The sequence below is a fragment of the Chionomys nivalis genome, chromosome 12 (genome assembly GCF_950005125.1).
Source record: "Chionomys nivalis chromosome 12, mChiNiv1.1, whole genome shotgun sequence".
Classification (NCBI taxonomy): Eukaryota; Metazoa; Chordata; class Mammalia; order Rodentia; family Cricetidae; genus Chionomys; species Chionomys nivalis.
In genome coordinates this window covers 46,258,404-46,276,427 of record NC_080097.1, presented here as the reverse complement: position 1 = coordinate 46,276,427, position 18,024 = coordinate 46,258,404, and the positions used below count along the sequence as shown (strand labels likewise).

At 43.0% G+C, this 18,024-nt stretch overlaps 1 protein-coding gene and 1 long non-coding RNA gene across 3 annotated transcripts in view; one reads left to right on the top strand and one right to left on the bottom strand.

Moving 5' to 3' along the window:
- Ppp2r2a (protein phosphatase 2 regulatory subunit Balpha) overlaps positions 1-13,304 on the bottom strand; it is a 58,209-nt gene extending 44,905 nt beyond the window's left edge. For both annotated transcript variants that reach the window (XM_057786208.1, XM_057786209.1), the window contains exons 1-2: positions 12,978-13,304; positions 11,178-11,252 (exon numbers count right to left, since the gene is read on the bottom strand). In XM_057786208.1, the coding sequence (XP_057642191.1) occupies positions 11,178-11,252; positions 12,978-12,984 (82 nt within the window). In that variant the 5' untranslated portion in view covers positions 12,985-13,304. The remainder of the gene's footprint in view (positions 1-11,177; positions 11,253-12,977) is intronic.
- Positions 13,305-13,422: 118 nt separating this feature from the next.
- Positions 13,423-17,688, top strand: LOC130885143 (uncharacterized). Its single transcript, XR_009058136.1, has 3 exons — positions 13,423-13,727; positions 14,184-14,347; positions 16,189-17,688. It is a non-coding gene; the product is annotated as an uncharacterized LOC130885143 (long non-coding RNA).
- Positions 17,689-18,024: the final 336 nt, after the last annotated feature.

The following is an 18,024-nucleotide window of genomic DNA, read 5'->3' as shown; positions in this document are numbered from 1 at the left end:
GTTTTGGGGTCAGGGTCTCATTATGAAAGTTGACCTCAAACCTGAAGAGATTTTCCTGCCTCTGCCTCTACTTCAAGACACTGCCTCAAAAAATAAATCACAAAGAAAAAGTGTTTTTTAAAAGATTTATTTTCTTTTACATTTGAGTGTTTTGTACATGTGTACCACATGTGTGCTACTGCACAAGGAGGTCAAACAAAAGTGTTGGATCTCCTGAAATTTGAGTTACAGATGGTCATGAACCACCTTGTGGGTACTGAGAACTGAACTCTAGTTCAAGAACTACTGCTCTTAATTCCGGAGCCATCTATCTCTCTAGCCTCACTCACGAGGAAAAAAAATTATTAGTATTAACGAATTACTATGTGGTGAGAATTTAATGTAGATTTATGCTCAGCTACCCAAGAAGTATATACATTTCAGCATTTTTAACAATGCTTTAGAAACTGACCAAAGCCAGGCCGTGGCGCACACCTTTAACCCCAGCACTTGTGAGGCAGAGGCAGGTGGATCTCTGTGAGTTCGAGGCCAACCTGGTCTACAAGAGCTAGTTCCAGAACAAGCTCCAAAGCTACAGAGAAACCCTGTCTTGAAAAATGAAAAATGCTGGAATGATGGCTCAACCATTAACAGAATATAACTCTTCCTGCAGAGGTTGCAAGCACCCACAAGGCAGCTCACAACTATCCGGACTCCAATTTCAGGGCATCTGACAACCTCTTCTGACCTCCACAGGCACCAACGCATATGCTTGCTGTGCAGGCAAAACATTTATAAATATTTAGGATAAGTTTAATGATATAGAAATGAAGAAGATATCATGATGATTTGGACATGTTAGTCCATGTCTATAATCCCAGAATTTAGAGGTACAAAAACAGGAGGACCATGAATTGAAGGCCAACCTGATCTAAGTTTAGTACTGGAGAGTGAAGCTGGAGTCTTAATGCTTGCTAGGCACTTGTACTGAGTTTAAGCATAGCACCATGACAGTTTTAAATGTGTAACGTCCAAATTCCATGCGAGACCCTAAGAGTAAAGTAGATTGATTCTGAATACCTTTAAGCCCATCTCTTGGATGGCAATGAGAAGCAGGAAGGTCTCTTGCTTTGCAGGCCAACCTGATCAGAATAAAGCATTGTGAGACCTGTATCTAAGTAAGTAACTAAATAAATGATAAAAATAAGGTGGAGGGTGACTGAGCCAAACAAACAAAGAAGCAAACATACACAACAACAACAAAAAACATCACCAAGCTATGAAGCTCAGGTCTCTATGCATACAGGCACAGGTTCCTGCGTACACTCATTATACATACTCCACCTTAAGAGACTAAGCAAATGCTGGGCAAATTTTATGGGCAGCAGTTTCCTTTATAGTATCTGCGACCAAAAAAGCTTCACATTTTAAAGTATTTTTTTCATGGTAATAAGCTCTACATAGTAACAAAAATGTTATGGAGACTCTACAGGGCTGAGGACGTAGCTCAGTTGGCAGAGTGCCTGCCTAGCAAACATGAAACCCTGGGTTCAATACCCAGCATGTCATAAACAAGGTATGGTGGAACACACCTGTAATACTAATATTTGGTAGTTTGAAGCAAGAGGATCAAGAGTTCATGACCAGTCTCAAAAAGAAAAAAAGGAGGGAGGGAGACTAATTTTAGGGGTGATATATACTGCTGCAAAACTCTCTGATGCCTGCCCTAACAAGATTCTCTTAACAAGACATGACAAATCAGCATTGAGGCTAAAGGGGAGGAGAATATTTAATAGTTTTGAAGCAGTAAAACTTGACAGCCCGTAGTTTCTTAAAGCTCTGCAACCCGTACAGAGAGCAGTGGTTTGAACCTTCAGTTCCAAAGTTCTTGCTTACACTTGCTCCAACAGTTTCTATAACATCTCATGCACTGGTCATCTGTACAGCACAGCACCACTTCAGGGACTGATTTCCCAAAATGTCGACACAGTTATTACACAGCACAAAATCTACATTCATTAGTGCTACTGATTTCATCTAAAAGACCTTTGAAAACCCGGAACTGTTGAGTCCACTAATAGCATACAAGTCTAGAATTACAGACCTGCACCATTAATCAGCTCTTTACCTATTTACGAAACCAGATCTTACTATGTAGCCCTGACCGGTATAAAACTCACTATGTAGACCAGGCAAGATTCAAACTCAGAGATCCAAATGTCTGCCTCCTGAGTTTTGGAAATAAAGTATGTACTAACACACCTGGCCTCATCTGTCAGTTCTTGAAATGAAATGAAGAGAGTAGCTAGCTCAGTAAACAGCCTTACAAAAGTTCTTCCTTAAAAAACAAAAAACAAGCCAGGCGGCTATGGTACACACCTTTAATCCCAGCACTTGGGAGACAGAGGCAGGTGGATCTCTGTGAGTTTGAGGCCGACCTGTTCTACAAGAGCTAGTTCCAGGACAGGTTCCAAAGTTACAGAGAAACCCTGTCTCGAAAAACACACAATACAAATTTACAGACATTAAAACCTTTATAAAGCATTCTAACCCATCTATAGTTCATATCTCAGCTTCAAAATGGCATTTTCTGAAAATCCAGTAAAATCTCCAAACTGAAATAATATCAAAACAAAAATTAGGGCTAGTGGGTCAGCAGTAGAATGCTTGCCTAGTACATGCAAGGTCCTTGATTCTAGGTTCCCTTACTGGCACCATCTTCTCCTAAATTAAACCATATTGTAAACATAAGCAAAAAGACCAGTTGTGGTCATGGTGGCCTATAAATCCCAGTATTTGATGGACTTCAAAGTCTACCTCTTCCTTGACAAAAAAAAAAAAAAAAAATGCGAAATACTTTCTGAATTAAAACAAGATCAACTTATCTTTTTTTGAAATAGGATCTTACTCTGTATCCCACACTGGCATCAAACTCATGGTCCTCTTGTCTCAGCCTCTAGGATGCTATGATTACAGGTAGAGCCAGAGCTCAGGTTGGAGATCAACATTTGAAATAAAATTACATTAGGAAAATGAAGGCAAGATAAGCATCTTAGTAGTTCTACTTGCACAAGATTACAGCTAATACATTAACCTTTTCAACAAGGTCTGCTTACTTCACAGGGGTTTGAGAAGATTAATGAACAAACACACACAAAGTAATGAACCAGGAGTAGTGGCTCTTTGGGAGGCTGAGGCAGGAGGCAGACTTTTCTGAGTTCTAGGCCAGCCTGGGAAGCACAGTAAGACAGTATCCCTACATACAAGAAAAGTAAGACAGACTAGTGAGATGGCTTAGCGGTTAAGATTTCTGACTGATAATGTGTGTTCAATCCCCAGGGACCCACAAAGAAGGACACTGACTCAAAGTTCTCTGATCTCCACCATGTGGGTCATCACACAATATACACATAAATGTAATTTCTTAAAATTTATTTATTTTTACTTTATGTTAATTGGTGTTTTGACATGGATGTCAGTTCCCCTGGAACTGGAGTTACAGAGTTGTGGGCTGCTATGTGGGTGCAGGGAATTCAACCCGGGTCCTCTGGAAGAACAGTCAGTGTGCTCTTAACTGCTGAGCCTTTTCTCCAGCCCACATAAATGTAATTTTAAAAATAAAAAGTAAAATGAAACAAAGTACATACATGAAAGAGTATGTATTATATAAATGCTCAATAATGCTAGCAGCTGTTATTACTTAACAGCCAGGCCAACTCTTCTACACACTTGGCATAGAAAACTCTAATCTATGTCCAGATTTTTATTTCTTTCCTTCTATTAAGGAAGCAACTTGGGACTCCTTAATGACTCAATTATAATCTCTGTCTTCACCTCAGGTAAGACATAGGAAACAACAAAACTGAGGATATTAGCCAAATATCTTCAATATTTTAATTTCCCATTAAAGAGCTAACTTTCAACAGTTATCTTCTTGTAACTCAACCTGAAAATGAACCAGACAAGCACACACTGGAAAATAAGGAAATTTGTCTACTCATTCAAGCAATTTTTCATCTCTCACCATTCTAATTACTCCACTATTTTCAAGGACTTGACTGATTTTAAATTGATTATAAAATTACTATTAGAGTATTAAATAATGTTTAATTTCCAATTTATTTTCAAAGCTTGAGACAAATGCCAGTTAACTCACTTAATAGTCATTACTTCTTATAGGTTTTTATCACTAAATGTATAAAAGAAAACAACATATCATCTTAAAACACAACAAAGAAATTGTCTGATACCAGACACCACCGAGACTATTTACTGGGCAAATCTACACTGTGACAGTGACAGCACTTCCCATGAATCCAGTCAGTAGCAAAGTTAGTGCCGAAAGGTATCTCATGTCAAATGAAAAACGCCAAATAAGACCATTTTGTTATTGGTTATCTGGTTTTAGAATATGGCCCATTTGTCAATCGATGCTTTGAAACCTGCAAAACAGGCTTCTACCATTTTTTATCTAACTTACCTTCAAGCCTAAACCTAAACACATACACTACTCTAAGGAACAGAGACTATATTAAATTTGGTTTATATTCTACCATTAACCATATAGAATAGATTTTTAAAATACGTTTTGGTATACTCTAAAGATTTTGGTTATTTCTCAAAAGATTTTTTTATGTCCTTATTTGCAATATATTTAGACTACCATTTAAGAAATATTTCCCAAGAACCAGCCCACAAGTCTAAACCCTACCAAAACAGGAAGCAAAGAACTGAAAAGATGCAATGCTTTTGATTCAGGTTTCATAAAATTAAATGTTAGTAACAAAATCCTATCCTAAAATAATTTCCTATGAAACAAAACTTAAGACTGTCAAATATGCAAATCAGAAAAATACACTTAAGGAAAGTGAAAACTTACATTTAAAAAATAAATAAGTATGGTGTAGTAGTGCACTCCTGAGGTCCTACCACTTGTGAGGCTGAAACCATCGGATCACAAGTTCCTAGGGAGTCTCTGATGCACAGGGAGTTTGGGATTTTGAGTTTAGGAGTGCTACAAGGCATTTGAGGCCAGCCTGAGCTACATGAGATCTTGTCTCATAGAATGACTGGAAGGAGGGGAATCCCTGTTGCCTCATTTTTTTTCTGTTTTGTAGAATTCATACTTTAAAAGCAATAGATGGGAAAAGATATTGTGGTGGGAGTATAAAAATGGACAGCTTGTGGCCCTCTGTTGATGCCATGGGTGGTACAAGCTCATCATACTACTCCATACACTTTCTATAGAGCTCAGAAGCTCTGTAATCACATTTTAAGATGCAAAAAGATGCAGACAGAGACACAAAAATGGGTAGTCAATAATTAGGGAAAATAAAGCCAGTGATAGCATAGAGCCCCCCCCCCACACACACACACTGGTTCAACAGTAAACATGAACAAGCTGCTAACAATCCAAGCAGATGTCCCAACGAACCAGATGTGCTATAACATCATGGCACTATCATGGCACTAAGGGCAAAGAGATGAGGCTGATGATAATGTAAACAGCTTAGTCTTCATCTGCTGCAGAGAACTGAGTTGGAAGCATGCAAAATTAATATAGATCTATCATTTTACTATACATACCTATTATTTTACTCCTCCCCAAATAAGAACAAGGAACATAGAAGTACTAGCAAGAAGAGTTAACACTTGACTTCAGGATCACAGACCAGGAAGAGGCCGGTATTACATTTCATCCTAAAGCCATTAGCAGGACACTGGTTTCAAAAATAAACAAAGAAACCTGTATGTACATGCCACCTTCCCCAAAACACTATGTTTTAAGTTTTAAAAATCAAAACAAAAATGTCCAAGTTAATAAAAAATGACAAACATCTATCTATATACCTACCATCCAGGTCAAGATGCTTGAGGCACCCTGACCTCTTAAGAACTCCCTCCCACCTGCTTAGAGGGCTGCTTTTATGCCAATTAGTACCTTCCTTTTGCGATCTTACCAACTTCATATTTTTCTCTAAGCTACAGTTCACTTTTCTGTTTGTTTAGACTTTGCTAGTGCACTCAAAGAATGTGTATAGTGAGAGGAGCAAATAAAAACAAAGTACAATGTTACATACATTGAAGATGTCATAAACTCATTATACTAAAGACTTTTTAAAAAGCCCAAGCATGGTGGCATTGGCCTATAATCCCAGCATTCAGGAGGTGGAAGCAAAAGGATCAGAAGTTTAAGACCATCCACAGCTGTATAGAGTTTGAGGTTCCACACATAATATTCACCATGCCTTCATTTTGGCCAGCAAAGCTTTAGTAGCTATTTTAAAGACTATACATTCTCTATGAGCTATAGAGATAGCTCAGGAGATACGAACACTAGCTACTCTTCCAGAGAACCCCAGTCCAATTACCAGCACCCACATAGCAACTCACAACTGTCTACGACTACAAGTCTAGATTGTCTGGCCTTCATTGACTAAAAGCACACACATAGTACAAAGACATATGTGCAGGCAAAACAGTCACACACATAATCAAATAGTAAGACAATCCCCCAGTTTCCTTACACTCTAATTATGCCTTACTCGTACAAGCACTGAAGTAACAATAAATCTTTACAAGGCTCTCAAGAAGGGCACGTTCATGGACACCTGTAATACCAGCAATACTAGCACTGAGGTAGGAAGATCTTGAGTCCCACTCCTGCATAGACTATACCACAGAAGAATTTAAAGTCACAAGAGACCCCAGTCTCAAAACAAACAGGCCAGTAGGTAGAGGTGGATGTCTGTAAATTCAAGGCCAGCAAGCAAGTTCCAGGTCAGCCAGATCTGCATGTGAGATCACATCTCAAAAACAAAACAAGTTTGCCTATTCTTATAGGCCAAGATAGTGTTCTGTTTTATAGGTATAAGCTCATTTACATATCAAAATAGCCCCAAGGCAGGGTTTACAGTAAGTCTTTTTATAATGGAGGAAGAAGCACAGGTGAACTGATGTGCCCAACACCACAGTGGTGTTACAGGTCAAGGAAAATCAAAGACTTAATAAAGTGCAGTAGTGTTATAGTGACCTTAAAGACTACCAAAAATCCACAGCACGAGAAAACCAGAACAGAGTTTAGTGCCTCAACTGCCTCTCAAACAAGGAGCTATTCCAAATGTAAAACACGTACACTGCATGCCTGCACATCGATGTAGACAGAACAGTATTGTAGCATGGGTGTCCTGCCTTGAAGACCTAAGTGGGCCAAAGATAGCAAGAGCCTGTGGATGAGTGTCAAGCTCTGTTCTGTACTAAAATTCCTGGGCCTCGAGAAGTCAGTCCAGTTAGAACTTATTAATTAAGGTCCCTATCGAGTCAGCATCTTAAGACTTATCAGTAGTAATAATATGGGGCTACCTCTTTTCAGACATTGTTGGAAACTAACAAGAGCAGAAAGAAAACAGCAGGAATCACTTCATCCAGTCCTTGTCTTTTTAATGTCTAAGTACAGGCCCTGATCCAGAGCAACAGACTCCTGACTTCTCTGTATTACAAAGCTGTAAACCAGAAACAGAAAGGCTGCCAAGTAAATAAAATGTTCACTCCCAACTATCCTATATTCTACACCTCTTCTTTTCCTCTCAAAAACCTAGCAAAAGTAGCTGGGCAGTGGTGGTGCACACCTTTAATCCCAGCACTTGAAGGCAGAGACAGGCAGGTCTGTGAGTTTGAGGCCAGCCTGGGTTACAGAGCAAGTTCCAGGACAGGCACCAAATCTACACAGAGAAACCCTGTTTCGAAAAACAAACAAACAGGGCTGGAGAGATGGCTCAGAGGTTAAGAGAACTGACTGCTGTTCCAGAGGTCCTCGGTTCAATTCCTAGCAACCACATGATGGCTCACACCCATCTATAATGAGATCTGGTGCCCACAACACTATATACATAATAAATAAATTTTAAAAAAGAAAAAAAAAACTAGCAAAAGTGACACTGACTTTTACTCAAGATAGTCAATCCCTACTGTGTGCCAGGCAATGTTCTAAGCAGAGCAGTTTAAATAGGACATTTGCAGAGAAGCAAAGATCAGTCTAGATCTAGGCTTACAGTGTAACAGTAGAGGTTCAAGGCACTAAATATAGTATTTACTTAACAAAGTGCTGTAAAAGAGATCTTAAAAAATGATTTCCGCAAGAGGTAATTAAAAGGTTATAGGTGTGACTGAGGATGAGTAGGATTCTGATAAGAGAACAACTGTAGGAGGATGTCAGACACATCAGTATGGGATCAGCCCAGCAAGCTGGGGATGTACCTGGGTGGTACAGCAACTGCCTAACATGCACAAGGCTCTGGTTCAATCCCCAGAACAGCAAAAACAATCACAAGTACAGTGCATAGGGTTTGCTTATACAGTATCAGTTCAGTGGAGTCTTTAGCTTAAGAGAAACCATACTGAAGAAATGTCACATTTTACCAGCCGAAATTTAGTTTCTAATCCAATGGATTCAATGATCCACTAAAGATTTCTGAGAAAAATGACAAAAAGGATTGTGTTTCAAATTAACTTAGAAGTAAAACACATGAAGAAAATGAGACTTATTTAAGAGTATGACCGTGGGCATGGTAGCCACACCTTTAATCCCAGCTCTAGGGAGGAAAAAGCAAGTAGATCTGTGTACAAAGACAGCCTGGTCTATGGAGATAGTTCAAGGACAACCAGGACAACGGCAAAACCTAGTCTCAAAAAACAAACTAGCTGGGCGGTGGTGGCGCACGCCTTTAATCCCAGCACTCGGGAGGCAGAGGCAGGCGGATCTCTGTGAGACCAGCCTGGTCTACAAGAGCTAGTTCCAGGACAGGCTCCAAAACCACAGAGAAACCCTGTTTCAAAAAACCAAAACTACAATCCACCCAGAGTGGATCAAAACTGGACAAAGGTGAAGGCAGGTATATAAGATGAAACATTACAGGTAAATCAGCATGCCCTGGCAGATGCCTGGCTGCAAGGGGACAGTCACTCATCATAAGCCACTGACAGCTAAGACATTAGAAGGTATTGTTAGTAGAAAGAGGCTATCTAAAGGTGGAGCTAGAGGCAGTCATTTAAAGATTATAATCTAGATCTATGGGCCCTGTATAATGATCATATTCTATGTTAGAAAAGCAAAACTTCTTTTTGATAAACATAGTAGACAAAGACATACAAACTACAGTTTCCAAGAATCTGCAAATCAAAGCAGAATAACTTGAAACAATGCTTGTTAAGTACTTGTTAAGACATGGTACTAAAACAAGTCCTGTTCTTCCCGAAGCACACACTCCAAGTCTTGACATTTTAAGATATTAAGAATGTGTTGTCATTACTGCTGTTCTTTTGGAGACAAGGCCACGCATGCGCAGAAAATACAGTCTCCAAGTGGACTACAAACCCCAATGGTACAGTGGAAAACCACGCACGCGAAGGACATTTCCTCCCAGAATGCCCAGAGCCCTTTAAAAATGGGCGGTCCAACCCGCCCGCTCTCTCCCCTTTTCCCTTCCGTCTCTTCACTCCCGCTCCTTGTATGTTACCCTCCCCCATTAAAGTTTACCCACGTGGGACCCCGCGTGTCTCGTCTCTCCCTCCCGAACAACAACCCCGCATAAAAAATAATAACAATTACAGTATGTAACTTAGAAAGCTACTTAATGAATCAAGATAAGTACTAACAAACAAGAATTAAAACTGATCTGTCATATATATTGTGTGTACGATCACAAACTATCACTTGTTTCAGTTAGGCGACTGATGTTCAGCTTAGAAAATCAATTTGTGCTGATTAAGTGAGGTCTTCCGCCCCATGATTAACAAGCAAACCGAGTTTCTTAAGGGTAGACAGCACACACCCCAGCTCTCAGTATTCAAGAGACCTTTGATAAGGGGAATAAACAATGCAACCAAGGACTGTTTTCCAAGTACGAAGCACTTTCATAATGTGGTGAGTATTACACAACACAGAATTGAAGATCCAATATCTGAGTGCCTACTCCTCAATAGGTAATGGAGTTACAAAATCAGTAATACTCGACTCCTCCCTTCAACATGGGATTTATTTCTTTAAATGAGTTCAAAAGAAAACCAGCACACAGATTGTTGTGACCATCACTGAGTCACTCTATCAAATTCCTTAATTTTTCCAAGTTTCTGGTTTCTCATGTGATAAAGGAATGAGGAACCACCAAAAAAACAAAGGTGGAGACTCCGTAAAATATGATAAGTACGCCAGTGACTTTCTATAGGACTCACAGCAGTGAGCACACACCAGTGACAAATGTCACCACACAAACATCTGGTTAGTCAACAGTCTTCGCCCTACCACCACCTAAAAAAAAAAATCTTCATACAATCTAGAGAAACAGTCATACATTTTCATAGACAACCTTCTAAAACCAGAAGTCCAGCTTTAACTTTTCTGACTTCTGTTTAGAAAAATTCCACAACTGGCAGCATCTTCAAGGCCAATCAGGGACACTGTCACTCTGTCTCTCACACACACACTCCAATCCTATAAACTTCATAAATATTTCTGAAGAAATAATGTAACCATTGTTTTGCAGATTATCTGTCTCTACCACAAAAGATCATCTCAAAACGAGAGCAAGACCTTCACACTCCAAAACTTCAGAGAAGTTCTGAAATAAATTAGTAAGCTTCTATCTCAAAAAGTCTCCTAGAAAAGTGATTTTCTATTCTATCTTATCGATCTTAACCACACATACAATCCCTGCAAGATAATAAAGTGAATAATTTGAGCCAGCATTTTCTCAGCAAACATGTAACCAACATTACAATCCCAAAGTATTTAAGTTCAAAAGAACCTCAGTCTCCCCACAGAATAAAGGATGCTGTCGGAATATTTCTGAGCTAAGTGTTGTTGGCATCTATTTCTACTTAATTATCTAGAGACACAACACAAACATGAAAGTCAGTTATCTGCACGTACAATTTATGTAGCAGGGAAACCTTAATTACACGAACCTCGGAGCACTTAATGCACACCATTTACTTCATTAACTCAATGAAAAAAATAAATAAAACGAAATAAAAAGATAAAGACTTTTCCAAAAAGGTGATTTTTTTAAAAGTGTTGTCCCACCTCTTGGACAACAAACAGAAAACATTCTTCCAGTGTAACAAGCTCAGTTTAGTTCGTGTTCCTTCAGTACCCAGAATGCCCAAGTGAGTACTTAGCTGTCATTGTTAAACTTTCTTACCTTCTGCTACATCATCATCTACGGCTCCTTTCACCTGAGAAAAACACCACTGAATGTCGTTCCCTCCTCCAGCTCCTGAAGAAGAAAACACAGCAATTAAAGCCGAGTTCTGTTCTGTTTACTCTCGTTAAGCACAGAGATGGCACCTGAAGCTAGCACGACACTCCCCACATACACAGCCACCAAGGAACCCACGGAGTTGGAACCAAATTAGGCTCCGATAGTCGGCAGAGCATTAAAAACAGCACGGCAGGTATGAAATATTCAAAGACGGTCTATCAAACATCATCGGACAGATATTCAAAACCTCACTTTCTCTGCCCCTTTAAGACAGTCAGAGCCTTTTAAGTAAGACCCACCAGAAAAAACTAAACACCAAAAGTTAGATTTCCTTCTAAATGTACAAAAGGCCTACAGAAGAGTTATAAGGCTAAGCTACCATGAAAAATAGAACGAAGAGAAAACTTCAGGAACATTACTGCCTGAGAGGAAGAATGATTCATGTGAACCCTACCACCGCAGCACACACACAGCAAACACAACACCCATTTCTTTACATTCATTAGGAGCAAATCACTGGCTGCACACACAGGAAAAGGGGTGGCAATGAAGGCTTAGGAAGAGCTGGTCAGAGGAGCTGCTTCAGCCTCCCTTCACCTAGCAGACAACCCAAAGGGCCCGGAAAAACCAACTTTGGCCATTTGTCATCTCCTACAAAACAGTTCCAATTTTCATTTCATTGTTCAGCAAGGTCAAAGGGCAACTTGTTTGTTTGGCAAACTGTAAATCAGCCCAACATAACTTCTTTAAAAATCCTAATATCTAAGTAAGTATTGAAAAGACGGGGAAGATTGGTTTAATCTCAGAGACTGTCCATGACTGAAGAGGAAATGAAATGGGGGGGGGAATACTTCTGGATGTCTAGAAAAAAAAACCTGAATCTCAATCTAGAATTACTCTACTAGGTGAAGGACTTCAAGACAAAAACGCACAAAGATAACTGCCTCTCAAAGGCCATTAACCCTCACTTTTCCTTTACCTAGTCCTTGCAAAATTATTCCTAACCGGGTAGTCTCCATGCTTTTTCTCCCCTGCAAGCTTTTATGAAATCCCTCTCTCTTTGGCTATTTATATCACTGAACTCCACAACTATTTTAACTCCGAGCAACCCTTCTGGGAAAAGGACGTCTGTACAAACGATCCCGTGCAAAATGCAAAGTTTAAATTACCTGTTTGCCCCCACCCCACCCCAATCCTTACAACTTCTATTAAAGGCCTAGCACACGGGAGTGGCAGCGAGGAAGTCATGGAAGGGAACACAATCGTCACGAAATTCAGGCTTACACCCTCAAAACCTCACCTACCCAGAATGGGGAGGGGGGGTGAGTAGGGGAAGGAAGCCGTATGCCTCCATTGTATTTTAACTTGCAAAGCGCTCTTACCAGCGCCGAATGTGCTTCTACGGGAAGGCACGCAGCAGACGGGGGACGAGGGGAACGGGTGTGTGCGGAGGAGCGGAGGGAGCAGGGTGCAGAGGGGATCCATCTGCACGCCGGCACCCGCCCCACCCACGCAGGCCCCCACCCCCACCACACCCGTGCCCGGCTTCGTGCGGTGCCAGGCCCCGGGCCCAGCCCCCAGGCCCCACCGTCCCAGCCCAGTGCCAGGCCCGCCCGCCCGCCCCGCACTCGGCCAGCGCCCCAGGCCAAGGCCCCAGCCGCCACGGTCGCTAGGGGGTGACGGAGAGCGCGCAGAGGAAGCGGCACCCTGTCAGCCGGCCGAGGGCCGTTTCTTCTTTACCTGCCATGTCGCGCTGCAAATGATGACCCTGCCGGGCTCCTCGGGGTCTCCGCGACCGGGGCTCAGCCCCCTCACCTGGGGATGGGGGGATCGAGGGCGCGGATGGAGGCGGATGGCACCTGAGGGGGGAGGGGACGGGGACCGGGACCGGGACGAAAGGGAAGCGGCCCGGGTGGAGAGGCCGGCAGGATGGTGGCTTTCACTCGGGGGCGTCCCCTCTCGTGCTCCTTCTCCCGCGGTGTTGGCGGCAGCAGTAGCGGCGGTGGCGGCGGCTACGGCAGCGACGGCGGCCGCGGCGGCAGGGGCAGGCGACTCCACTTTCAAAATGGCGCCCGCTGGCAGGCCGGTGACGTCACTCCAGGGGGCGGAGCGCCTTTGGGACGGGCCGCGTTGTATTGGCCACACCTCCTTCCTGCCGCGCTCCCGCCCCGCCCTGCCTGCTGAGACCCTGCGGAGAGCCCTGCGCTAAGCCTGGGCGGTGGTTAGTTGCTCTGGCGGTGGGCTGTGCCAGCTTGGCCCACGGTGCCCACGTGGGCCACGGCCTGGCCTGTCTGCTCCTCACTTTGTCCCAAGCCCTTGCACCAGGGCCGGGACTCGGGGATGGTCTCATCTCTCCACTTATTCTCACCCACGGGGTGAGCTCTCTCTGGAGAATACCCCTTTTGATGGCTCCAGTGATACTGTCGGTGAGCCCCAGGGACTCACCCACAAAATAAAGGGACAGCGATGCATACTCGCTGCCTGGCCAAGGTGAGAGTTCACAGAGCCCAGAAGGACCCAACTGGGCTGGTTCCATCTGGGTGAATTAGGTTACCTTCCCATGGATGAGAGTTCTTGGCTGCTGCAAGCAGTTAAGAATGGCTCCAGACAGGAAGCTGAATGTGTTGTGAATGGCGCAAAAAAGGCAGCCCGGGTTTGTTTAGATAAAAGTGGTAAAATCAATGATTAAGAAGCTATGTTCTGCTGACTGTGGTGATACATGACTACAATCTCAGCTGCGCTTGAGAGGTGAATGTAAGAGGCTCCAAATGTCAAGGATGGCTGACCTGTGTAATGAGTTTGAGGCTAGCCTAGGCTATCTATATGAGACCCTGCCTCACATACAATCATCAAACAAAAAACATTAAACTAAATCTATTTAAATGTAGCCTCTTCCAATCGGATTTCTCTGACAGTTTCTCCCATTTCCTACTCATCGTTAACTAGGTTGGATGCCCTCGTTTGATGCTGTCAGGGTGGTGGTGGTGCGCTCCTTTCACAGAGCTCAGGAGGCAGAAGCAGGCGGATCTCTGTGAGTTTGAGGCCAGCCTGGTCTATGGAACGAGTTCCAGGACAGTCAAAAGTACACAGACACCCTGTCTTATCTGGAGGTGATGAGTTGGGGGGGGGGGACAGAGGGAGGGGAGAGACTGTCAGGTCCAAAGGAAACTCCAATTCCCCAAAGTTCAAAAGACAGTCCAGCCGGGCGATGGTGGCGCACGCCTTTAATCCCAGCACTCGGGAGGCAGAGGCAGGCGGATCTCTGTGAGTTCGAGACCAGCCTGGTCTACAGAGCTAGTTCCAGGACAGGCTCCAAAGCCACAGAGAAACCCTGTCTCGAAAAACCAAAAAAAAAAAAAAAAAAAAAAAAAAAGACAGTCCAAATATCCAGAAATGAGCTTAACCTGTACTATAGGAGGATTTCTGACAGTTTAATAAAAAAAAAAAATCAAACAGACAGCATTCCTAAGGAACTTATAAAGTCAGTTCCCCTCTACCAAAAAAAGTCATTTTCCTCACCTCTGGCAGAAAAGACATATGGCTACCTGTGGTGCATATCAGCATAGCAGGGCGCATGCTGGTATCACGGGTACATCTTACCCAATTTCAGAGTCCATGCTAGCAACCTAGCCCTTCTCACCTCTCCCCTACCCTCAATCCCTCCGGCGCCCAGGGCCTCCTGCCTGACTACTCCCTCTCCTCATAACCCTGCTATTCTTACCAGGCTTTCTCTAATCTCTATCCCTGTTCTCCCCTCTCTGACCTTGTTCAGTCTACTTCTTTCTCCTTCCGCTCCGGGGTTCTTCCAGATGCTCTGGCTTCGCGCTCTCTCTCTCTCTCTCATCTACAATAAAACCCTCCCCTTAACCATACTGTGAGGTGGTCATGTTGTCAGTTTATACAGATAGTCTCATAAAGTATACTGCGCTTTTCTGTTTTTGTAAACCACATTAAAATGATCTCAGTCTGTGTCTGTTATTGCACTGAATACTTTGAGGCTAGGAAGTATGTTCTTCGCCTCCCTATCACCAGCCACATAATTCGTGGGATTAATGGATGAATAAATAAAGTCTTTATGACTTGGGAAGAAAAACCACTTAAATGTCAGCTCCTTGAGGTTTACTATATTGTGAAAGTTTTCACTCACTCATCTTTTTTTAATTTGTTTAAGATTTTATATGTCTGAGTGTTTTTCCCTCATGTATGCATGCACACCTTGTACATGCCTGGTGCCCTCAGAAGTCAGAAGGGAGGGTCAGATTCCCTGGAACTGGAGTTACCGACAGTTGTGAACTGCCATGGGGATGCTGGAAACCGAGTCCTGTTCCTCTGCAAGAGCAGTAATTGCTCTTTTCTGCTGAGCCAATTCTCACTCCTAACTCTGGAAGGAAGAGCTATATTTTAAATCATCTTGGTGATCTCACCTACATTTATATGTTTTGAGGGGGTTGTTGGTGGTGATGGTTTGTTTTGTTGGTTTTTCGAGACAGGGTTTCTCTGTATAGCTTTGGAGCCTGTCTTGGAACTCGCTCTGTAGATCAGGCTGGCCTTGTACTCACCTGCCTCTGCCTCCGGAGTACTGAAATTAAGGGCTTGTGCCATCATGCAGACCTTTTAAGAGACTCCAGTCTCTTAATCGTGACTAATTTCTCAGCTAGAGCTGACAAACCCCTGTAGGGCCAGGGTCTACCCCTGCTCCGGGGGTTACTTGAGGACAGTTTCTGGTCAGCCAGCTAAAACATTCTGTTTGTTCTTGTGCTCCCTCTGCCCCGCCTGGTGATTAGCTGTAGGGCATTGTTTACTCCATCTTGGGTGGGGCAATTTCCCACCTGCCTGGGGGTAATTCCTTGTGCAGCAGCTAGGTATATAAGGATTTCCCTAAGGTTGAATAAAGGGCCTTTGGCTGCTCTCCTTTAGAATGACCCAGGTCTCTTGTGTGTTCTTTCTCCAGGCCCTTGCCCGACGCGCATACGGTCCAGTGGCATGTGAACTGTACCAAGAGGGTAACACAGACTCGGGTGTTACAGGCCCCAAGTACTCCAACAAAACAAAGGTTTCACTTTAGCGGTTCTTGCTAAGCACAGCTGATTCTTCAGCCCCAGAAGAATTCGGTTCCCAAAGAAACCAGAACCACAGATTCTTCACAAAATGGCAGTAGAGCCTTTGCTTCCCTCTGAAATGTCACAAGCCAGCTCTCCATCATCTGCACCGCTCTCAACGCTTGTATCTTCCAGGCTCCTACACAACAGCTCCCTGAGCTCTCAACACACAATGGCTTTTTCCAAAACTCAAAGTCCTTCTACAATTCTCCCCGCACGATCAGGTCTGCCCCAGCAATACCCCCACTATGCTGCCACCAGTTTGTTTAGTTGGGGTTTTAATTGCTGTAACAAAAAAAACATGATAACTAAAAAGCAAGTTGGAGAGACAAAGGTTTATTTGGCTTACACTTCCCACATCACAGTTCATGACCAAGGGAAGTCGGGACAGGAACTCAAGCAGGGCAAGATAAATAAAAGAGGCAGGAACTAATAAAGAGGCCACGGAGGGGTGCTGCTTACTGACTTGCTCCATATGGCTGGCTCAGCCTGCTTTCTTATAGAACCCAGAACTGCCAGTTCAAGGGTGGCACTGCCCACAATGGGCTGGACCCTCCCCCATCAATCACTAATTAAGAAAATGCCCTACAAGCTTGCCTACACCCTAATTCTTTTTTTAAAAAATATTTATTTATTATGTATACAATATTCTGTCTGTATGTATGCCTGCAGGCCAGAAGAGGGCACCAGACCCCATTACAGATGGTTGTGAGCCACCATGTGGTTGCTGGGAATTGAACTCAGGACCTTTGGAAAAGCAGGCAGTGCTCTTAACCTCAGCCATCTCTCCAGCTCCTACAACCTAATTTTTATGAAGGCCTTTTCTCAATTGAGGGTCCCTCCTCGGTGATGACTCTAGCTTGTGTCAAGTTCACATAAAACTATCCAGCATATATGACCAGAGGAGAATCACTTAAGAGTTATTACTTTACCTGATGAAACAGATTTGGATTGGAATTAATGCAAACTGTTCTTCATTTAAAAAAAAAAAGTCAGGGTGGGACTGAAGAGATGGCTTGATTTAGAACACTGACTGCTCTTCCAGAAGACCTGGGTTCAATTCCCAGCACCCACATGGCAACTCACAACTGTCTGTAACTCCCACACCCAGCAGATCGGACACCATCACACTGGCATACATGAAGGCAAAACACCAATACACATAAATAAAATATCAAAAAAAGAGAGAGAGAGAGAGAGAAAGAGAGAAGTGGTATCCTCTGAAGGCTTCTGTTCTCCTGGTGGTTACATAAAGGGTGTTCAAGTAAGACCGTGAATGTAAGGCTAACAGCTGACATCCCAGACAGCTACTAGGACAATCTTGAGCTCCAGACCAGCCTAAGCAACGTGTAAAAGCCTCCATCTCAAAAATAAAAATAAAAATAAACCAATAGAAAATAAAGACATTAATCTGTTTTAAAGCCAAACACAGCAGGGCATACTTGTAATCCTAATACTTGGTAGGTGGAAGCGGGAGGATCAGAAGTTCAGAATCATCTTTGACTACACAGTGAGTTAGAAGCCAACATAGACTCCATGAGATCCTGTCTATTAGAAAAATAAATTTAAAGAGAGGGTGAGGGGGAAAAGGAAAAAAAAAGAAGAGGAAAGAGGGAGGGAGGGAGGGAGGGAGGGAGGGAGGGAGGGAGGGAGGGAGGGAGGGAGGAAAGGATGAGAAGAAAGACAAG